This window comes from Solea senegalensis, linkage group LG6, assembly GCF_019176455.1.
Source record: "Solea senegalensis isolate Sse05_10M linkage group LG6, IFAPA_SoseM_1, whole genome shotgun sequence".
Taxonomy (NCBI): domain Eukaryota; kingdom Metazoa; phylum Chordata; class Actinopteri; order Pleuronectiformes; family Soleidae; genus Solea; species Solea senegalensis.
This window is the reverse complement of record NC_058026.1, coordinates 14,287,041-14,310,428: the sequence shown is the minus strand read 5'-3', so window position 1 is coordinate 14,310,428 and position 23,388 is coordinate 14,287,041. Positions and strand designations below refer to the sequence as shown.

Genomic DNA, 23,388 nt, shown 5'->3' with positions numbered 1-23,388 from the left:
TGAGGTAAATATTGTGTTTAATAAACAAACATCAGTCAGGGAACTGACATTAGTCTGGGGACGGAGAAGGGAGGGAATATAAAGCACAATGCACATGTGTAGAGGTGGGGAACATATTTATCTGTTACACAATGTGCCCCTGTACAGTAGGAGCAGGAAGTTCTATATGACATACAGATCAGGATCCAAGTCTACGGTACAAAAACTTAGCAGCAACATGTTAACATTGGAGACCAAGGGGCTAACAAAGTAGTTTCATTTAGAAAAAGTCACAGTATTCTTAAAGCATAAATTTGTTAAAAAGGTAAAAACAGTTCTAAGAATCCTCTAGGGTCAATGCTACTCACAAGATCTGTGTGTGAAATACATAGGTAGGGAAATTATCTATACATTTATACTCTAATATAAAGACCTTCTGGCAATGGCACAGTACAAACTCTCAGGAAAGGCGACAAAAATATACAATGTCTTCACGTCACATTTGCAGATTAAAATGTAACTAAGGTCTCTGGCAAGCACAATAGTTTCAGCAATCAAAAAAACGACTTCTCTTCAACCAAAATAAAGGACACCATCTTGTTAGTTATCAGCTATCTTGACACTTTTATGTCTTTTTAATACAAAAATAAGGACAAATATAAATTAATATATATTAAAAGAATCAGATTGATACATGGGGATCTACTGAATAAGTACAGGTATTTATGATACAATAAATACTTGTCATTTATGACTTGGGGAGGTCGATATACGGAGAGTAGTATATTCAACCTGGCAGGTAACGTGCCTCTACAGGTGAGACCATATGCAAATGTGTGTGTGTGTTGTTCAGTAGCTGTATAAAACACCACAAGTTTGAGCACAGCTGTGTATCGGGGGGCGTGCACACAGTCTCAGAGGGTTCAGGAGGGAAACTGCACACTACAGGTGGTGAGGTGGTTTCTCATGTTGAAAGGGGTTATCACTGCCCGCCCTCTCCCATGCCATAATGCAGCTCCTCCCTGTGGTGAGTCTGTGGTACTACCAGTTAAGGTTACTCCTAAAACACGCAACTCACGGACAGGAAGCAGGAAGTCTACAGGAAGCGGTCAGCCCGTCAGTGACCGTTCAGTCCTCCAGGGAAGAGACAGTGTGGCACACCATTGGAGTCATCGTGACCAACAAAAAGGAGGTGTGAGGAAAAAGTCAGCTTGTGTTTTGCTTTGTTTGTTTTTTTTAATCTTTTTTTCTCCACTTCATAATAAAAAATAAGTCTGTTTTGTACTTTACAATACAATTCAACATCCCCATCGAGGAAGCATCAATCATCAGTCCAGCACTGACATCAAAAGAAACCTTTTTTTTTTTTTTTTGATATTTCTCGATCTTTCTCTTTTTTATTTATTTTTTTATTCTTTTATTTTTTAAAGGTTTAAAAAATAGGGTTGGTGGGGGGAGGACTGTAGAGGGAGGAAGATTTTCCCAGTAGGAATAAGGACCTTGGGCAGTGGGGGATGAGGATCAAGTAAGGCGGGCAGGAACACAGAATAATATCTGGGTAAGAGGAAATCAGCCAAGGATATTGTCTCTCTCTTTTTAATCTTTCTATTTTATGACGAACACTTTGTACAGCCACACTTGACCACTTTCTCCACTTCCTGGACAAAAGAAGAACCATCAGTGCACTGGAAGGTATATTTCCTGCGTTTGCTGCGGAGGGGGGTGCAGCAGGTAACTTGTCCGTCTGCTCCCCCTGTGCAGCTGCCCCGACACTCTAGGCGGGAGACCTTCTCCTGGGTTTGGCACGCCGCGTAGCCTTGCTGTCTCTGGTAGACATCTCGGACCCGTTCCCCTCGGCAGGCCATCTCTGCAGCGATGAGTGACAAGAAAGAAAGATTCCTCGTTATCCATGTTTTGACTGATGTTGTGAAGCGGCAAGGACTAAAGACAAAGGTGATGTGGATGGTGGAAACGGCATGGCCAATATTCAACAGCTTATTCAAGAAGAATCACTTCAGATACACGTTACATGAGGTGAAAACAAGGTGAAGCACAGACACTCAGCCTGTTTTTTTATTGGGATGCACTGGAAAAAAACAAAAAGACAGATCAGGAAAAAGAGACAGAGAGTAAAATGTGAGCAGGCAGTCTCACCTGTGTAACCCCACGTGTGGGATTAACAGGAGGCTCAGGAGATGCTGAGTTAGAAAAGCAACAGGGTTAGAAGTATTAATGCAGAAACAGGAAACACAGGCACACAAGCTGCCAAAAGATATATACCATAGGAGATTATTTTTTTATTATTATAGCAGCAATCTGTAAATGGCAGTCTAGAGTTCAGAGAAGATTATCACATGTTATTATTATAACAGATTTAGATTTTACACAAAAGCTAACATTTCTGTACACGTGTATTCCTTTCAAAACATGCATCCACATGTTTCCTCACCTCTATCGCACGCCTCTCCCGTATATCCACTGTTGCACTCGCAGTATGCTTTACCCAGGCCGGAGACTCTGCATTTGCCATGTTTGCATCGAGACAGACTACAGGGATTAGCTACGTCCTGGTCCTGCACATCGCAGAGTACGCCAGCAAAACCAGGCTGGCAGCGGCATGAGTAAGAGTAGGAGTTGATTGGAAGGCACGTGCCATGGATGCACCTGGTGAACGGAGGAAGTGATGGAAGTTGGTATGCACGTTTGAATTTATATATATATATATATGTACTCCAATACATTTCCTCTATCTATCTTTATTACTCATTACTACCAAATAAAATTCACCTATTCACTATCTTCAACATGTTGTTAAGTATCTTGTACAAGGACACATACAGACTAGCAGAGCCAGGAATTGAACCCACAACCCCTTCCAGACAACTCACCCCGCCACTGAGCCACCATGGCTCAATCTTTAAGTACATTTATATCAGAAAATGGCTTTAGATACTTAAGTACAGTAAATCTCATATACTTTAAGACTTTTAATTAAGTAATATTATAAAAAAGTGACTTTAACTTCTACCATTTTCATTTTCTGGTATGATCGTCGTACTTTTCATCCCTTTAAGGTACTTTATACAAGAATGGCAGAACATGAAAAAATCAACACACAATGAAATACAAAGATTTACAAATGTCACAAGTAAACCAGAAAGTCTTTAGAAGTCATTACAACAAACGTTTGGAGGAAAATATCAAATGATAATCTCAGAAATCATCCCAAACACATGAATGCTCATATTACATATGGACAAAGTCTTAATTTTATGAAATTGTGTAGTCGTTGTTATATATGACAGCTTATGATGTTTAACATCTTGTGTTGTTTTGTTAATGTGCTTTTATTTGGCTGTTGACTGATATGCTGTTTTCTGCTTCCTGCCCCGAGACAACAGATGAAAATGAGCTCATAGATAACTCTGGCACAGCCACAAAGCTGACAGCTGTCCCTGTCAACGTCTAATAAATAATAATGATCTAGGGCTGGTGTTTGTGAGGAGCCTCGCTGCTATATTTTGCATTGTTTGTTTATAGATGCAATTGGCTGACAGATGATAGGAGGGCACTGCAGTAATCTAAGTGGGGGACGATAAAGATGTGAACAGATGTACAGTACAAATCTTCCAGCTTAGTCCCTTTTCTGACGCAAAATCCTAAAACACTATATTTGTACTCTGTTCTTAAAGCCATACAAACACAAAATAACACTCACTTATTGCCATCACAGGGGTTGTTGACCTGCTGGTCACACAGCGCTCCTGTCCAGCCGGGGTGGCAGGTGCAGGTGAAGCCACGGTGCCCCGTTTCATGGCAGTCGCCTTGGACGCAGGCTCCTCTCTGGCATGGCTGACAGCCTGGCTCCACCCCGTGACCCAGCCACTGTCTGGTGGTGCTCTGTGCAGTCCCTGAGCCTGGAGCTGCTGGCCCCAGCCCTGCCCCCAGGTCCTGGAGCTTCCCATTAATGTACAGGTTACGGAGGCAGCCATGGAAGCTGGTGCCATTGCGTCCACCTGAGCTGTGCTGCAGTGCTGAAAGACCGCCAGAGGATGACGCACGCTCTGGCATCCCTAATGGAAGACAAGAAAGAAAGAAAGTTATTCATTTCATTCATCCATCCATTTTCTACTGCTTATTAGTGTGGGTGGGGTTAGCAGCTTGAGTGGAGAAGCGGAGACTTCCCTCTCCGCAGACACTTCATCCAGCTCTTCTACACACACACACACACACACACACACACACACACACACACACACACACACACACACACACACACACACACACACACACACACACACACACACACACACACACACACACACACACACATACACACACACTGTGGTTGGGTCCTTACCTCCCAGGTAAAGTGGGGACTCTATGTTGAGTGTGGATTGTTTGCTGAGGGAGTTGATGGATTTGGGCGGCCCACCATCAATAGAAAGGGACAGAGTTTGATCCGATGCTACCAGCTCCACCGCATGAAAACTGCCATCATTCACTGTCTCCACACTGAGAGAAAGAGAGAGGATGGGGAGATTCAGTGTAGACGTTTGCATCATCCATCATGAATGTCTCATCAATTCCAGTGCCAGCGTTGGACTTTTCTGCTTGTCTTAATGTGTACCTGTAAATAGCAGAAGGAGGGTAGGAGCCAGTATCATAGCTGACCCGGAGGCGACCCCTGTACAGCTCCATGGCAATGTGATCATTGTCCCCTTTATACAACAACACACCGCTGTCCTCATCTGTGGCAATCTGAAAACACAGCAGCATATCAGTGCAAACGATGTTATTTACTGTGGTACCAAAAGTATTAAGGTCCTACAGGAACCTGGGACAGTTTGCAGTTACTGCTCACTTAAGACAGAGGAATAAATGCTACCCTTTTTTGGTGGTAATAGATCTTTTATGATAGAACAATGGTACAGGACAATGAAAGGGATTTAAGAGAGAGGGGGAAGACAAACAAACAAAGGCTGTGACTCAGAGATAAACCAAAGGCGATTGCAGAGGACTGAAACTAAATGTTTGATGGATTTATGTATTTATTGGATTATTGTGCACTTTCAAAAAAGAAACAAATAAAACAAATCCAACAAATAATAAGGTGATACGACACATGGTTGTTAGCCAACAGTTAACCTTGCACATCCACTAGTTTTACATGGAATCATTATCATTTTGGAGTCATGGTCCTGATCTCATCTAGATCATAGTCTGTATAAATACAAAATGGACATAGTTTTCCGTTTTGCCAGGTGAAGCTAATCAGGAAATAAGTATACATATATATTTGAATGGAAGTCTATAGGAAAATTAGCCTCCTTCCTACATGTTCCTGAGGAGATAAAGGTCTCAATCACAAGTTCCAGGTCTTCTTCAATAGTACATGATGTCACTTTTGTAGGTGACATCTGTGAACTTCCAGCTGCAAAACCTCAACATGGCATTAGCCAAATCAACCTAAAATTGGTGATGTTACCATTCTAGATAGTATTTACTCTCTTTTAGCTCAGTATTTAGTTTATACCATAAGCCTGAATGAAATATCGTACTCTTTGGCTGCTATTTGCTAATTTAGTGATGTCAAAAGCACAAAACCACCCCACTTGTAGCAGAGTATTGAAATGTGAGCATATGAAGTGTCATGACAATGAAATACTGAAGCAAAATACAAGCACATCAAAACAGTACTGTGCCGTGAGCACCTGTAGGCTGATGTTGGTCTGCGGAGACAAAAGACTGGAGGGAAGCTGCAGGTAGGACTCGCGGTTGACAAAGTTGACACTGACAAGAGTCTCACAGTGCTCGCCCTCGTAGCCATGGAGACACTGGCAGCGGGGGTCTGTTCCCACAATGACGCACTGCGCCCCGTTTAGGCACTCATGGTTGTCACAGGGGCTGGTGCGAGGAAGGACCATCGGGGGAGAGAACTCGCAGAATAACCCACTGGAACACAAGTTCACACATCGTGTTATTTCCTGAAATGGTGTTCTTTTACACTGCACTATGAACATTTAATTTGGTTATAACTGGTAGTCAGGGTGAGTGTAAATGTGTGTTTTCACCAAATTAGGGAATTTAAAGCTTTATTTTCCCCCCAGCCCTAGTTAGACATCTGACATACATCTGTTGGCATCATTCTGCACAGTGTGATGAGCAAATAATCACATTTTTAAACTAGCCTCTATTCCCACAATAACTACAACTTCTCACACCATGAAATTTCCCCAGTATCTCAAAAAAAGATAACAGTGCACACTGCAGTAGCTGACATTGAACACAAGGGGGAGACCTTTGGACACCTTACACTGTAAATATACACCACAGAGATATGTAAGACACAGATACACGGCAAGGTTTATACACGTGAGATCTGTGTTTTCACACAAAAATGCCGGGTTAAGGAAACGACCCTGTTTTTTTTAAGGATCATACAGAGTCAGTAATACATAACAATTACCATGTAGTGCACAATACTATTACAGAGCACCGATAAGGACAGAAGAACACCTCACCTGTATCCATCTGGACAGATGCAGGTGTATCCGTTGATGGCATCGATGCACTGACCTCCATTTTGACACTTGTTGTCTTTACAGTCGTCAAAGTCCAGCTCACAGTGCTCACCTATGTAACCTGGAGTGCACTCACACCTGCAATGTCCAAACATAAAGAGATGCATATGCATGGTGAATGATCTTTAAATGAGCAGTTTTCATGTATCAGGATGAAGTGGAGGGAGGCTGCTTTTAATGCTGTAGAATATATATGTTAAATTCATATTTTAGAGCAGTGACTGTTTAGATAATTTGATATGACTAAGCAAAAGTACATGGTGTGTCCACACACATAAAAAATAGCAAATCATTGCTCCAGTAAACCTCCAGTGCCTGTGTGTGTATGGATTTGTTGCCTCTTTAAGATCTTGTTCTGGCATAAACACTGACCTTGTCAGGACCAGTCGTCCTCATGGAGACCAGCTAACATTCAAATTTGCATTCCCATAACTGGTTGTGGGACAGCGCTTTGTTTAGGTTGTCCAAATGAATGGAAGTCAGTCACTAAGTGTGTGTGTGTGTGTGTGTGTGTGTGTGTGTGTGTGTGTGTGTGTGTGTGTGTGGTTGTCCTCGTACTTGTATCCCTGTGGGGTCAAAATGCACTTTGAGTCATGTTGACATGGGTTCAGCTCTGGAGCACAGAAATCCAGTTTCTCTTCACACAGCTCCCCTAGAAACACACAGAACAAATAAACACATGAACAAATTCTCCAAACCCCTTCTCCAGTATTTGCATTCTATCAGCAATAATGGGGGAAATTTTAATCCGGAACATTTCACCATGATCCAACTCCCTTAATAGCAGGTTTCTGCTTATGCATCTTGGTTGAGTTTCCAAACGTGTACACAGAATTGTTTGTGCTGCATGTACAGAAACGTGTATGTGTGTGTGTGTGTGTGTGTGTGTGTGTGTGCACTCTGATGATGGATGACTCTCCGGTGGCCAGAAACAATGCAACAGTCTGATAAATGATCCCATCTCTGGGAATTTCATGTTCCTGACAATATTCCTGAGAGTATTCCAACGTTGCTGAAGCTCTGAACTCCCACTAAAGAACTGATGAGGCATCAGGGAATAAACCAATACTCATGGCAGCACGATTCTACTCTGGGAATAAGTACATGATCAATGAGATGAGAATGCCTGAGAAATGAATGGAACATGCTTGTGTATTGTTATGCTCTGGACCTCTTGTGTCTATAATTTAATAAAGTATTTATTTTTTTGGGATTATGGCTTTAGCTGCACTTGATTCAAACATGACAGACGATCCAAGCAAATCTCTACATCTCTGAAACACTCTGCCGACGATGACACATTCATTTTTTTATTGCTTTTATTTTTATTGTCTGACTTTTTTCTGTCGCAGTAACTATCTTTCTGCAAGTAGAACAGCCAAGACCACTTCTCTTTTCTCAGAACTGTCACTGTATTTGGGAAAATACTCCTGTTTTAGGTCTGATTAGCTGAGAGGAGATGAACGAGTGTAGTTCTCACTTAAATGACTTGTTTTACTATGTGCTGAAAGGTTATTATTTAATTATTAATAAAAAAACAACAACAACATATCCTGTTTATAGCTGGCAAGCTACTCCACTATGATAAATGTGTACACTGTGGTTGATTTTGTCCTCCCTCTCACTACAGCACAATGTTTTTAAAAATTGAAGTCTTTTGGGGGCCGAGTGTCACGAGCACACTCGGAGAACTGGAAACTGTTGACAAAACGTTGTTGTTTTGTCTCCAACAGAAAATCATCAGTCGTCTCATTTTACCAAATTGTTTACCTGCACAATATACTTTACCATACTCAAGTATGACATGTATACAGTAGGCAACAAGCAGGGAAACCACAGATATGTGAGAGCAGTAAAGACTCAGTGGTCTGTTTGAACATCAGGGACATGCACTGCAAACATGGAGCATAACTGCATACAGGATGTTGAATCTGTGGTATCATCACATTTCTAGGGAGCACGGATAAAGCACAGAAAATGAAGGAAGGAAGGAAGGAAAGGAAGCAAGGAGACAGGAAAGACAGAGTGAAGAACAGACTAACCTCTCTCCACCTCATTGGTAGCAGCTGCAACCACAGAAAAAAAAACACAGACGACATATGATAGAAAGCAGATTGAGACAGGAAAAGAAAAAACACAGCGAGACACAGAGAGAGACACAGCGCCACAAAGGTTAGCTGTCAGAGGTGATTAGCACAGTGAAAAAGCAGACAAACAAGTAGCAACACGCCAGTTAGACAGAAAATGTGATCTGTCTGCAGTTTATTCATGTTAAAAAGATGTATTCTTCATCTGTGTGTTAATGTTTCAGTGAGACTGTTCTCCAACGAAACCTAACTATGGGTCGTGTGCAGGAAACACCACCAATAGCCCAAAAACATGCAGAGGATTAGATCAATCCGACACTCGGTGTGAGAGTGGAAGAAAATGGATGAATGGATGGAAAATAGGCGCCCCTAGTGGTGATGTGGTGCATTGGGCGTGTCGATGGGTTTTCACTTGCAGTTTGTGACATGTTAAATTTTTTTTTTTTTATGTCATTGTCGTTAAATGACATGTCTACTTTTTAGCCCTAACCCTAATCTCACTAACGACCCAGAGTTACGTTTCAGTTGAAGGACAGGTTGGTTTCAGTGGCCTGCAACTAAAATCCCTATAAAAAATGTTAATTCACCCATAAATGAGACAAGTCTGTTTTTTGATCCTTTCGAAACAATCCTTGAATGTTTCTTATAATAATAATAATAATAATAATAATAATAATAACAAATTCAGTGATGAAGAAAACAATAAGGCAGCGGTAAATCAAAATACAAAAGATGGAAACAATTTGCACTGTCCAGTCCACTGGTTTGTATGTCACAGACAGGTGTCAATTTACTGGTATTTCTCAGGGGAAAAAGAAAAAAAAAAAAAAGGATGTAAAAAAACGTTTATATTCAGGGCCAAATTCAAAGACTATACATCTATTGCTACTGCTTCATTTCCCTGGCAACGATACCTGTAACTTTGTGTGTAATGTTTAATGAATGGGTTATCTGTGTTCCACAAATTAAACTTCATCTTCTTTAGAAATACAAACCACACAAAATCGCAGAAATTGATAACTGAAACTATAATACTGTATAAACGTATATCACATGATTCTGTGCAAAGCAACTGAACTGCGACTTTTTAATAGACACCAACCCCTCTTCATTCATCCGTGTTTCTTTAAACGTGTGTTACCTGTGTATTCTGGGGAGCACATGCACGTGTAGTTGTTGATTCCATCAACACAGGTGGAGTTGTTCTCACAGTCGTTATCTTCACAGTCATCGATGTTGATCTCACATGCGTCGCCTTCAAAGCCCTCTGGACACACACACCTGAGAATACACACACACACACACACATCACAGATTGAACTCATGCATGAGAGTTTTAATGTGAGTGTGCATCAAATCTATTACTTCTACTCAGGTTTATATGCACACACACACACACACACAAACAAACAAACACAAGTAGTACAGGCTGCCGGTGTAGAGCCACAGCAGAAAGGGACACAATCACACACAGAGAGACACTCACCCACATACAGTGTTGTATATTATGAGTCTAATAAAGAGCTCTTATGCGTCACAGACTCAAGTGGACTAATATCTCATTATAGAGTCAATGACAGCTTTTCATGATGAATACTTCACCTCTGTGTCCAGAAAAGAAGAAGAAGAAGAAGAGGAAGAAGAAGAAGAAAAAAGACGGGAATACAGACCATACAGAGAGAAAATGAAATGAAGAAATAATAGAAGAGACAGAGAGAGACAGAGGATGAGCTGTGATCTTGGGCTGGTCTAATTCTCCGTGTGGGTGGTTCAAATCTGCTTGGAGGGAGCAGACAGACATTAGCTCCCTGCCTGTTAAAACTAAGCAGCCTAATGAAAAGAAGGTGATTCTCACAGCAGGCAGAGGGAGACTGGAGACATAACTGGTCCAGTGAGCAATTTACCTCCTGTTAATTCGTTCCCATCTGTCATTAAAAGGTGCAGCATCTTTAATGAGGTTATCTGCTGAGGGTCAGCTCTCCTGCTATGTCCTCTACTGTCTTCTTCACTGGTTCACACAGGTATATTGATATCGACAGGTTCCTATTGCCTTGCGTTTTAGTATGAGTTACCATTGGTCTCTGTATTTTATTTACATGTGTATATTTCTTTCTGTTAAACTGATGAAAAAAATATTACATTTTGAATCAACTGGATCTTATTGATTACTTGTTAACCACATTACATGGGCTGTTATTGAGAAAAAAGAATGTATTTTACAATTGAATTTTCCCGTTTGGTTGATTTTCGAGTTAAAATAGTTCCCTGGTGTCCTAATGAACATGTCAGTGACATGCTTTGGTCAAAATACCATAAGGATGAAGCACCATAACAGTTCAATAACCCTGCCAAAACCGCCCCTTTCAGAACGCTCGGTTTTGTGCATGGTCCCTTTACATGCAAATGAGACACAGGCAAACACACACCCACTTCTTCCAGGGGGTTTCTGATTTGTCCTTTTTACTGCGCTCATTCAGCTCCTGTTCCCTCTGCTCCATTCGTCTCCCCCTCCCTCCACTAGTTCTCTGACAATATCAACATGGCAGCGTGCGTGGAAAACAGCGAGAGTGCCGTCACAGGAAGGATCGAGCCGAAGGATCGAGCCGAACACTGCCCAACTGTAAATCAGTTAAAAACACTTAGGGACAGCACCACTGATCGCCAGCGGCGAGCTGCATAAACTGCTGTATGTGACTGTATCAGACTGAGTCTGTGCTCCGGTCATGGAGGACGTACTGAACAAATATTTTTAATTAGGACGTGTCAGAATGGTCAGTTATGAGCTCTATGTGACCTTTTCTTAAAAATGTGTGTGTTTGTACGTCAGTGAAATACAGCCGAAGTCTGATGCGAAGTGGTGCAAACACACGTTTGCTGACTTTATCCGGCACATTAGCTTCATATATAAAATCCTCTGAGGCTGGAAGTTTGTGTAAAACACTGTGCTCCACTGTGCAGCCACCAACAGCACACTTGTCCCTCCGCATTGACATAATACTGCTCTTCCTCCCTTGCCTGCACTCTCGCAGGGACAAGGTGGAGCTAAGGTGGAGCTCTCCAAGTAAACTTACTGGTGGGGTGACAACATTCGTGGTGAAATGCGCATGCTGCCGTCATAAGGTGCAGTGAATTCGACATCACATGTTTTATCGCCTATACTTACACTAAGGGGAACCACGAAAACAAGACTGAGTATACTTTTTCCACACTTTGCCGACTGGTAGGGCCTCCAGAGTCCCAAATATAAGTATTAAAATGGTTAAAAAGTTGATTTTGCATAATATGTCCCCTTTAAACAATCGTATTCCTTGGTTAGGAGCTTATGACTTACAGGAAAATTACAGAGAGAATATATTCTATTACTATTACTATTATAGTGGCAATATAGTGGCAATCAAAATAAAATGTCAAAATCACCCTATATTAAAGATACTCTGACTTAATTTAGGTGGCACTCCCTAAAGGATCCTACAATTCAAAATAGAATCTCACTGCAGAGCAACATCATGCAACAGTTCTCACAGGCTGAGCTTTAACACCAAACACAGAAATCCTCCTTCTCACCAAAAGTTGCTGTTTTCTCCTTCCTTCAGGTGGCACGTTCCACCACTCTGACACGGGTTACTGATGCAGGCGTGAATGGGCTCCTCGCAGTTTTGGCCCTAATTACACACAAACACACACATTCAGCGCTTCCAAACAACAACTGGTCCTTTTCATATTAACCACGTATGTGCGTCCATTTTCTTAAAGATATTTTCGCTTATCCCTGTGATATTTGTAAACATAGTACACTCTGGAGTACAGCTGGAGCTTTACAGAAATGATCATTCTGTGTAGTTTGTATACCTTAAATCCATAGGGACAGGTGCAGCGGTAGTAGTGCACAGGGTCATTGGAACAGGTGCCATCGTTCTTGCAGGGGCTGGACAGGCAGGGTTCACACTTGGCCTGGATACTCATATCCACTGGACCTGTGTGAAGGTACCACACACACACACACACACATATAATAATCTGTATCTGGCAGGTCAGAATACACACTTAAATGACTGTACATGATCAGGGACCTGCTCAAGGATCAGGGAATACTGAATAACACTGAATAACATCTACCATCATTTCAGGAAAAGGCCAATTGTAAGAGCTGTTGTATAAGTATGTGATACGATAACACTGTAGTGCGTAACCTTTAAATATTTCAAACTTTTTAACAAATGTCCGTTAAGTTCAAACGATTCTCAATTTCCAAATATAGCAGTGTTTTGCTCTCATGTCACCTGGCGACATATTTACTTATAGCACACAGGAAGTCATAGACACAGTGCACTAGTAGATGGATATGGAAACAGGTCCAGGAGTATGAATGAAAAATACACAGAAGAAGAACATGAAAGTGAATTCTACTGGTTAAAAAAATCATTCCCAGGCAACCCAGTGTTGTGGGATAAACGCTTTTTGCCTCCGCCTGTCCCTGCACTGCTGGTGTCTTCACACAAATACTCCCTCCGTCAGGGCTGATAGTATTACTTGACAGAGCCTGTTTTCAGATGAAGGACACAGTGATTACCAGTGTTACATTATTTCTGTTCAGGAAGACCAAATAAAGGACATTAGGGGGTGCTGTTGAGCCAATTTGCCACACCTATGCATCACGGCCACAGAATACGAATGTTTTTCAGGTTTTGGTTTCCATGCATGTTCAAGCCACCAAAAATGTGATCACACTTGGAGAAACGATTAATAATAATAATTGAAGGGTAACAAAAGGGCCCTTAAACCATCCTGTGTACTCAAGTCATAAAAAAACTCAGCAAAAGGTACGCACTGCAGCTTTAAGTATGTTATAAATAATTGGAAAAATAACAGATCATGGCATGTACAGAGGAGACATTTTCTCCATCAGAACATCAAACATTGAACATTTGGGACACACAACGCTGGTGAGAACATAAGGATCTTAAAGGGAGCAGAGTGGTTCAGAAGAGAAGGAAAACTGGGCTGGGACAGTCAGGAGAGACTGAAGAGGAAGAAGTGGGATTTGAGCAGCTACTTTACCTGGCACCAGAAAACCACAAGGCCCCAGGACGTCTACAGTGTGTCAGTTAGTTAAGGTCAGAAATAGGTTTTTAGTCATGTATTCATGTGAACAGCCAAGATCACAAGCACATTTGTGGTTTTCAGAGATGTATACAAACTTAATGTGAATTCATTAATTTCAAGCAATTTGTTGCCATTTATTACTTCCCACTGAAAAGCACATACTATATTAGACATACTATACACAGTATAACCCTCAAGGAACACAATAATAAATGATAAAAGTCTTTCTAATATCTTTGTTGTCATTAACAGATACAAACACAGAAAACTTGATTAATCTCTGACTGGTTTATACAGTCCAACCAACCACATATACGCATCCTTGCAAAATCTTGTCAGAGGAAGACGTACATGGTTGATGGGAAGATTATGATTATATATATGTATAAAATATATTTTAGCTCCAGTTAAAAGGTTTTTTGTTTGTTAAATAACTGATTCATTTACTTAATTCTATTATTATTTTTTCTTGTGGAGGGGTTGTGGTACAGGCTTCTTGTATTTACGCTATCATTGCTTTCCATGTTGGAAAATACCAGATAACCAGAAAAAATATAGTAAATACAAGAATAAATAAAGGAAAAGTGCATAAATGCAGTTGCACAAAGACAGTTACATTCTGATGAGTCTAAAGAGACTTATGCATTCTTTTGTCTTCATGGGAGGCGACAGGTAACGTCATCCTGACAGCATCAATACAAACATACCAGACAGAACATGAATATTATTAATAATTAATTTCCTTCTGTGGGACATTCATTCATTCATTCAATTCATTCTGTTGGACTCTTACAATTTCTGATTCGTCCTTCAATTATATCGTATGACTACTGTTGTTTACCTGTGCAGGTGAACTTCTTGGAAGGTGTGGTGAGCAGCAGTTTGTCCGTCATGTCACCGGGTCCGGCACAGCGGGCTATGCCAGGTTCCTTGTAGCCACTTTTTACCCAGTCTGACAGCCACTGCATGTGGCAGTCACAGTGCAGAGGGTTGGCGCCCAGAGCTCTGTCAGTCAGAGGGACAGGAGAGTGAGAGCAACGTTCACAGCACGGTGAATAGTGAAAGTCGCCATTTTAACCTTTGTTTCAGAGCAAAATGTGCCGCAGAACAGAGCCAAGAAAGGAAAAGGTGTCACTAAGTACTAAGTACTGGAGTTGTACACCACTGGTAAATGAAATGCTTAAGTACAGTGTGATTGGAATAACTGGTGGCATCTGATTCTGACAGGAGTGTTGAGTTTTCTCAAGCTTTACGCAATTTTAATCAACTGCGACACTTCTGGTGCTGATCTATAGCTTATAACTCGGGCGGGTTTTTCTTCTTGTTTAAAGGTAACCAATTTGTGTTCAATCAGGCGGCGCACCAAAGTCACACTTACATCAGCTTTTTTGGCGTCTGCTGACTCGTTCATGCGCCGCGGCGATTCATTAGCTACTTGGCTACCATCCTAATTACCAGTCAAACTCATGCAGGTGTAGCGAGCAACCTTCAAAGCCTAACACTTGTCTGTGATGGTTTCATAGCAACACGCTGCTACATCTCTCCCCTCCACCAGCACAGACCTCTGTCTTTTCTGCAAAGACTTGCTGCTATGATTTTACTAAACTTGACATATTCACTGTATCTACGCCTGTACTTATGATTGGGGGACTTGTTCTCTCGGGAGAATTATGACTTTGTCACGGTTAATTAAGTTCTTTCCCTTTAGTTGTCCACTGCCCTGTGCCATGTCTACTAACTGCCCTGTCATTTCAGATCCTGCTCCTCCCACCTGTGCCCTGCAGTAACCCCAGCCTGCTTCCTCACATCCACCTGCCACTTTGAGCTGTGACAAATGTGCTGCTTGGATTCTTTGTGGAGATCTTTACAGAGATGAAACCTTTAACAGAATCCATCTGTCCAGCCATTTGAAATAAATGGTCAATCATTGAAGTGTCCCTAACTGGCCTATTGCAGGGGTCAAAAAAGGAAGATAGAGCCAGTGACAGGGTTGTAAAGTAATAGACTAATCTTCTCTGGTCTGCAGAGTATATCAGTAGAAAAAAAAAAATACAACAGCCTGTCAAAAGCACTATCCATGGTGCTGATCCTGGTGAGCACAAGTGAGCAGACACAGACACTCCCTCACTGTTATTCCCATCAGCAGGTAACACTATACGTCTCTCTCTGCAGTTGCTGAGAGGCAACATCTGTCAACTGAAGAGGGAAAAGTAAAATGCAGTGTAAGAAATCAATCTTTCATTTCTTAATTAGCTTGGTTTATTATTTTGGAACACAATCTCCTGTGTTAGACTGAATGTCGTTGACTAATGTTGAAAGGTTTCAGTTTCTGTACTGGATTCCTTCCTGCCCAAGTGTTTATGTTTTATTTCAACAATCAATTAAGCAGATTTCCTTCCAATACAATCCAATATGTAGAAAAAAAAAGAGAAAATAAATAGGGCCACATGGCTGGTGTAGTAGTTAGCACTCTTGGCTTTGCAGCAAGAAGACCTGGGTTTGTGACCCACTCGGAACAAAAGCCTTTCTGCATGTTCTCCCCGTGTGTGTGTGTGTGTGTGTGTGTGAGTTTTCTTCTCTGGTTTCCTCCCAGTCCAAAAAACATGCAATATGAGGATTAGGTAAATTGGACAGAGTGGGTGTGATGGACTGGTGATCTGGGGTCCAGGGTGTACCCCGCCTTTCGCCTTATGTCAGCTGAGATTGGCACCAGTGCCCTCCACGACTCTCATGTGGAGGATAAAGCAGTAGAAGATGGATGGAAAATAAATAGATTATAAATTGTTCCTTGCTAAACACGGAAGGCAGGAGAAGAGAAGTAGTTGTGGGTGATTTAGCTGCTTAACTACTTTTTTAAAATAAATATGTTTTGTTTACTATGCAGCTCTATGAGGGGAACAGGTCGATTCACCAACAAGAGACAAGACATGAGCAGTGATTTATTTAGTTACTCACAGGTGGGAAAGTGATGACAGGTCTTTGAAGGCTCCCTCTGGTATCAGTGATATGTCGTTACCATGGAGAGAGCTAAGACAAAGGAAGAGGAGGAGGAAAAGATCAGAGGGGAAGATCAAAGAAATGTAGAAAATGACCTGGATGTTAAAAAAGTCCGGACTTTTTCTCCTAAGATGAGTTTGCACAGTGAAATGTTCAGGACGGATACTCACAGCAAACGCAGAGACTTGAGTCCATCAAACGCCCTCACCGGAAAGCACCTCAGGCGGTTGTAGCTTAGGATTCTTTTACATAAAGAACAAGCGTGTTTGCATGAAGACAAAGGCAGGGATTCTTTTCAAAATATCAGCAAACAAGTATTACAGAGCACAATCCTCTTAGTGACAATGTTCCAATGAGCAAAGCAGTTGAGCAAAGAGACACATTCAATTTCACACACTTTCCGGGCACAAATGCATCCATCCATTTGGAAACACACATACATAAACATTTGCATCTCTTACAAGCGCAAACACATATATCTGGCTTTTTTTTTTTTTAGCTTCAATTGTCATTTTATGTGTGGATTTTAGCCCTTTATTAAAGTGAAGTGAAATAGTTTTTTCATTGTAGAAATGTATATATATATATCAAAACAAAAACAGAGTTGAAGGTATTTTGTATTATTTTGGAGTTGACGATTTGCTCATTTATCTGTTCTAAGTTTTAAAAACCAAAGTCATTAATCTGGTTTAATTCAAGTTTAGTATCACCACAGTGCTTCACTTTGAATATGAACATGCAACTATAACTATAATGAATGCATTTTTTACTTTCACATTTGTATCAATAATAGTCAAGCACCGGCTACTCTGAGGAAGTGGGAGCTTAGGGCCCCATAAAGGCTGGGGTCAGCCCTGTATTCATAGATTCCCATGAGTCATCTGCGGAGTCCATTGTAAATAAGTGAGACTGCAGACTCTTGAGTGAGTCAGGGAACTACAGTGGCCTATGAATACCAGAAATGATGTTGTTTTTGGCTGGCTGTAGAAACATAGTGATGGCCTACAATAAGCAAGGTTCATGGCTAAATAAAAAACATATAAACGGTTTATTCTAAACCTATGGAAACTACATTTTCAGTTACTTGATTTCTGCCAAAAATCCTCCAAAAATATCACACAATATATCTTTAAAGCTTAAGGTTATATCAAGGGCTTCCTCCTGCATTAGTCTATTATACCCACAGTCATTAACACATACGTACACACACTATGCAAAGGGACTGATGTAAAGCCAGACTCACAGGGTAAGCAGCTCGGACATGTTACTGAGGCTGTGGTTGGACAATGTGCTGATCTGGTTGTTACTCAAGTCGCTGAAAAGGAAACCATAACAGAGACATAAAACACACATGCATAAACAAACAGACACACAATGTGCAGTACAAAATAATCTCCTTCAGTCTGTAGTTGGGTGGTCATGCCCACATCACGGGCCAAACCAGCTGATATTAACACAACAGCACAGAAGTCTGACAAAAAAATACCAGCCAGTTAGTTACAGTCTTCAAAAAAAGCTGAATGTACAGAACACAGGCCAAGTCCAAAAATCTTACAGAGAAGTGTGAAATTAAGATGGCAAAACTCCAGCTGTGTGAGTATGTGAGGGGAATATCTGCCTGTCGAGGGTTACTATGTGAAACTTACATCAATGTTAGTTGTTTGTAGTCGGACAGCTCCGCGGGAACCTGAGTGAAATGGTTACCGTCCAGGTAGCTAAGAGAGAAAGAGAGAGAGAGAGGGAGAGAGAGAGAGAGAGAGAGAGGGAGGGAGAGAGAGAAAGAGAGAAAGAGAGAGGGAGGGAGGGAAAGAGAGAAAGACAAATATGGTTGATGTAAAGAGGAAGAAAATGAGAATGGAGAAAATGAAGTTATTTAAGCATGTGGGAAATTCCTCATCTCCAGTAGTGTGGGCAGTCATTACTGCTCAAGCCATAATAAACACTGGAGTTTAATATCCTCACAGGCATCCTTAACACACACACACACACACACACACACACACACACACACACACACACACACACACACAGCGTGCACACACACACACACACACACACACACACAGAAGCGTGCACACACACACACACACCCACACACACACACACACACAATCTCAACCCCAAATTACTAACACCAGAAAAATGCTTGTTCTTCTTTCCTATTATTTATTTATCTACTGTGAGAATATGCTTCTTCCAGTATTAAAAAAGACATCATTAATATGCTGGATTAATAGAGTATATTAATGTCACACATTGAAAGGAATAGTAATAGGATGTGCGTGTGTGTGTGTCATAGTATGTGTACCTGTGTGTTTCAGGTTGTGTTGTTTTTCCACATAAATTCTTTACAGTCAAAGCTCCACTGAGTTAAACTAGTAGTTTAAATATACGTGTGTTTTCACAGTGAATGGGTGAAGTATTGTGGGCTCTCAGGGATTCTGAGACTATACTTAACTAAGGTTAACAGAGGGAAAGAAAAGTAGTAGAAGTCCTTTGGAGATGTTTGTGTCTGTCCAGACTAATATACGAAATTCAGGGGAGGAATTAAAAGGAACACAATGTAGGATTTCAACCTTCAAATAATATCTCGAAGATAGTTGTGATGGTACATCAACTTACAACAGGGTGAATGTCACCTGCGTCAAAGCTTGAGCATGTCTGCATCACCTGCGTTATATAACTATGTAATTCTAGTTTCAGGTCCATGCCACAAAGCTTTCAAATTCAAAGGGTATTATGTCTATTTCTATTAGGCTGTGACAAAAAAACTGTCACAATGACCTTGGATGTTTAAACGTTGGCAATGTTCCTCCTGTTTGAGCCAAATTTGAAGTGTAAAAAAGGAAAAAAGGAGAAGAAAAAACGTGGTAAACGTACAGTTCAGTGGTTTCTTTGGGCAGTCCCTTTGGCAGTGTGGTGAGACCCTTGTTGCTGCAGCGCACCACTGTGTCCAAACACGAACACTCTGCTGGGCACCTCAGCACTGGAGAACAGCTGTTCTCATCATTACCTGGTTAGGAGAAAATGAGCAGAAATACATGGAGTGAAAAATGATGAAAGATGAGGAAAGCTGTTGCCGGGAGTCATGTGCAGAAACTGCAGTGTAATGTACATCTCTCCCCCTCCCGTCTCACCATCTTCACAGGCAAAGTCCTGCACAGCTACATCCTGGATGGGGATCTCTTTCAGGAAGTAGGGACTCTGGCAGCGAGGGTTACCCGTGACGATGCGTTTCCTCCTCAGCCAATCCCCGAGCCAAGCCAGGTGACAGTTACAGTTGAAGGGGTTGGCCAGGAGGTTTCTGGAGGACAAAAAAACCAAAGAGGTTGGAAGACTTCAGAGATACATTGTTCTGCATTTGGGTTTTGAGTGTGTGATGTCGTTTGTACTCACAGTGTGGACAGAGAGTGCAGAGTGTCAAAAGCCCCGGGGTTCATGGAGGTGATCTGGTTGTCATAGAGCGACAGGAGACGAACTGAGCTCAACCCCACAAAGCTGCTGTTACTCACACAGCTGATTCGGTTACTCCTCAGCATACTTCACACACACACACACACACAGAAGAAACATGTAGTACACATACTTGACATGAAAATAAAATAGCACGTCATTTAGCAATCAATTAATGACTGATTAATTGTCGCAGCGCTACAGTTGTGTGTGTACCCACAGCGTGCGGAGGCCACTCAGTCCCTTCAGCATGCGGTGGTGTATGTTCTCCAGTCTGTTGGAGGTCAGAATCAACTCGTTGACCCCCGTGGCTCCTTCAAATGTACCCTCCTCTATGTCAGTGATACGGTTGTTGCTCAGGTTACTGCAACAACCGGGAAGCAGGAGAAAGACGAGCAAAGGAGGGAGTAAAAATGAGTGACAAAAAAATTGAAATAAAACAGAATAATATGAGGATGTGAAAGGGCCGTATAGGTATAGAGAGAACTACACGTGGTCACATGTACTGTTCACATGATATAACTGGATTACGACTCTCAACCAAGTCCGTGTTGTGCTTTCCAACATGTCTGACTCACATCTTCCTCAGCTGAGGCAGCTTTTTGAAGATGCCGGTGGCCTCGAGCACAGTGAATTCATTGTTGTTGAGACGCCTGAGAACAAGGAGAAGAAGAGGTGGTCGGAGAACAATTGAAGAAACGGAGACAGAAGAGGAGTTGATAAAGGTCACGGCACAGATTTGCTTTGTGCTTGATGAATCCGCCATGACTCACAGTTCTGCGGTGTATTGAGGAATGTGATCTGGAATTTTGGTGAGTTTCTGGTTGGAGCAGTCGACCGTCGTGCCCTCACAGCGGCACTTCTCGGGACAGGCCAGGTCAGCGAAGCAGTCTCCTCCGAGCTTGCTGCGGTAGTCTTCAGTACCTGGTCACAATCACAATCGCACGACACATAGTGAACGCCCTCGCCATGCAACAGAGGAACCTCCGCGCTCGTGCGCGTTCCAACGGAAACTCTGCGGACGGCCAACGTTAAGGTCACGAATACTGGTGGGGGAATTTCTGAGACACTGCACATCGGCTGTGCTGCTCTCGGTCAGAGTGGGAATTGCGAAAATGAACCAAAGATGTTCAGAAAACATTCTTGATTATGATCACAGGCCGCATTACTCACAACAAGCATTAGGAGCCAAGTCTACAAGACATACAAACTGTCAAGAACGCCAAGACATATGGCGCACGCACACACACATACACAAACACTGAACAAACACTGAACAAGAACAAACACTGGAGTGTCTCTGTCCTTTCAGAGTGCAAAGAAGAACTGTTAGTGTTAAAAAACACAGCACAGAAACATACGCACATCCAGATCCAGGCAGTCATCTATCAAACTATCTATGAACTCTCTTACACACACACACGCACACAGACACACACACACGCGCACACACACACACACAGAGATAGGTTGCAGGACATGACAGGAGACTGCTGTCTCTTGCGTCTTGGCCATGCTGTAGGGTTTCACAGGGCCGTTCCATGGTGCTTGACAGAACCATGTTCCACTATTGGAACCTGGCAGCCACATGGTTAGATCAAGCACAAAGGAACAACCTGCTGACTGACTGCTCCTCCGCTGGAACACAGGGATGGGAAAGATTGAGGGAGGAGAAGAAGAAGCAGAGAGTAGGGGTTTTACTGGTGGGGAATAGATGGAGTAGAGAAGGGCATAAAAAAGGGAGTGGCGTCGAAGGCAGGTGGTAAGATGCGGGAGAAAAGCAGGAGGGAAACAGCGTTGGCTTGGTTAAGAAAATGTTCCTACTGGAGTGGAAAGAGAGGGGAGAAGAGGATGAGAAGAGGATAAGTTCAAACGGGGCCATGTAGAGAGTGTTAATATGACCAGGACACAGCAGGGAGGGAGGCAACAGGAGAGACTGGAACATCTAAAGGCATCTAAACTCACATACATGTCACAGGAGAGCAGGAGCAGTGGGAGGAGAGTTACAGCAGCACTGAAGGCAAGAGAAGCACTGACTTCTACAAACACACACACACACACACACACACACACGTGCACTCACGCACACACACACATTCAGAAATACACGCATCATTGTGTGCTCAAGTGTACACTTCATAAATATCATCAACCATGTTTGTAAACAAACGAGAGGAGTCACAGGGGGGTTACAGTTCACTGTGGAAGAGGTCAAAGGTCAGAGGCCAGGTCAGGGACGAGAGGTGAGGGATTTAGGGGCGATGCAGAATTGTGTGTGTGTGTGTTACTTACAGCCGACATGGTGGTGTACTCCTGAGTGTGTGAGAGAGGCAGTAGGAAAAAGAAGAAGGGATTTCACTGGTTTATCGTTACATGAGAGAAACTGATGAAAACTGAGGAAAAAAGCTGCAATTTTTTTTGTGTGTGTTTAGACCTCAGGCAGAAATTCATTTGAAAGGGTGATGACTTTTGATTTGGAGTTGGCATAGCACATACCGAACGTGTCTGAGTGAGTGAAGAGCAAACGCTTCAAACTTGTGCTTAGTGGGACTGTGAAGTGACTAAAGAGCACAAAACAAAAAGGCAATTTTAAACCCTCACATATGCAAGTGTATTATTATTATTATTATTATTATTATTATTATTATTATTATTATTATTATTCAATCACTCACTTTAGCAGGTTTAATCTTCACAAGACTAAAACAACATTTGGTCATGAGTGGGGCTGGGTGGGTGATATGGCCAAAATCAGTTGATATTGATGATTGTCACGACAAAATGGCAGATAATGATAAAGGTAAAAAAAAATTTAATTTAAGGACTGAAAACAACAACAACAATGTGTGATTGCATAATGAATAAAAATTATATTGCAATACAGATTTAAGCAATATAAATTATATTTATATAGAATAAATGATCTCATCACATAGAGTATATTATTATTGAAATGCTGCTCTACCCTGGTTATAGTGTTAAAGCTGGAATTACACAAGAGTTCAGTTCTGTTCAGCTTCTGTAAATTAAAATATGAGGCAGGATCAAAATAATACACTGTGAGATAATGAAAAAATAATAAATGGAGGGAATTTAGATGTCTTCATCTAAGGCATAATACTGAGGTTGTACCACGGAATAAAATGTGTTTATTAAAGTTTTCATTTGCAAATGTTTTTAAACTA

At 41.7% G+C, this 23,388-nt stretch overlaps 1 protein-coding gene across 4 annotated transcripts in view; it reads right to left on the bottom strand.

Moving 5' to 3' along the window:
- Nucleotides 1–23,388, bottom strand: part of slit2 (slit homolog 2 (Drosophila)) — an 85,465-nt gene continuing 62,077 nt past the window's right edge. For 2 of the 4 annotated variants that reach the window (XM_044028247.1, XM_044028249.1), the window contains 25 exons: nucleotides 22,496–22,516; nucleotides 20,977–21,127; nucleotides 20,782–20,856; nucleotides 20,424–20,567; nucleotides 20,147–20,290; nucleotides 19,888–20,054; nucleotides 19,631–19,763; nucleotides 18,397–18,465; nucleotides 17,994–18,065; nucleotides 16,921–16,992; nucleotides 16,709–16,780; nucleotides 14,595–14,758; nucleotides 13,709–13,741; nucleotides 12,500–12,624; nucleotides 12,215–12,312; nucleotides 9,792–9,931; nucleotides 8,606–8,629; nucleotides 7,122–7,215; nucleotides 6,504–6,641; nucleotides 5,694–5,934; nucleotides 4,610–4,740; nucleotides 4,340–4,494; nucleotides 3,698–4,052; nucleotides 2,429–2,643; nucleotides 1–1,846 (listed from right to left, as the gene is read on the bottom strand). In XM_044028247.1, coding sequence (XP_043884182.1) covers nucleotides 1,590–1,846; nucleotides 2,429–2,643; nucleotides 3,698–4,052; nucleotides 4,340–4,494; nucleotides 4,610–4,740; nucleotides 5,694–5,934; nucleotides 6,504–6,641; nucleotides 7,122–7,215; nucleotides 8,606–8,629; nucleotides 9,792–9,931; nucleotides 12,215–12,312; nucleotides 12,500–12,624; nucleotides 13,709–13,741; nucleotides 14,595–14,758; nucleotides 16,709–16,780; nucleotides 16,921–16,992; nucleotides 17,994–18,065; nucleotides 18,397–18,465; nucleotides 19,631–19,763; nucleotides 19,888–20,054; nucleotides 20,147–20,290; nucleotides 20,424–20,567; nucleotides 20,782–20,856; nucleotides 20,977–21,127; nucleotides 22,496–22,516 — 3,290 coding nt within the window. In that variant the 3' untranslated portion in view covers nucleotides 1–1,589. The remainder of the gene's footprint in view (nucleotides 1,847–2,428; nucleotides 2,644–3,697; nucleotides 4,053–4,339; nucleotides 4,495–4,609; nucleotides 4,741–5,693; nucleotides 5,935–6,503; nucleotides 6,642–7,121; nucleotides 7,216–8,605; nucleotides 8,630–9,791; nucleotides 9,932–12,214; nucleotides 12,313–12,499; nucleotides 12,625–13,708; nucleotides 13,742–14,594; nucleotides 14,759–16,708; nucleotides 16,781–16,920; nucleotides 16,993–17,993; nucleotides 18,066–18,396; nucleotides 18,466–19,630; nucleotides 19,764–19,887; nucleotides 20,055–20,146; nucleotides 20,291–20,423; nucleotides 20,568–20,781; nucleotides 20,857–20,976; nucleotides 21,128–22,495; nucleotides 22,517–23,388) is intronic. The other 2 variants (XM_044028250.1, XM_044028251.1) reach the window with 2 other exon arrangements.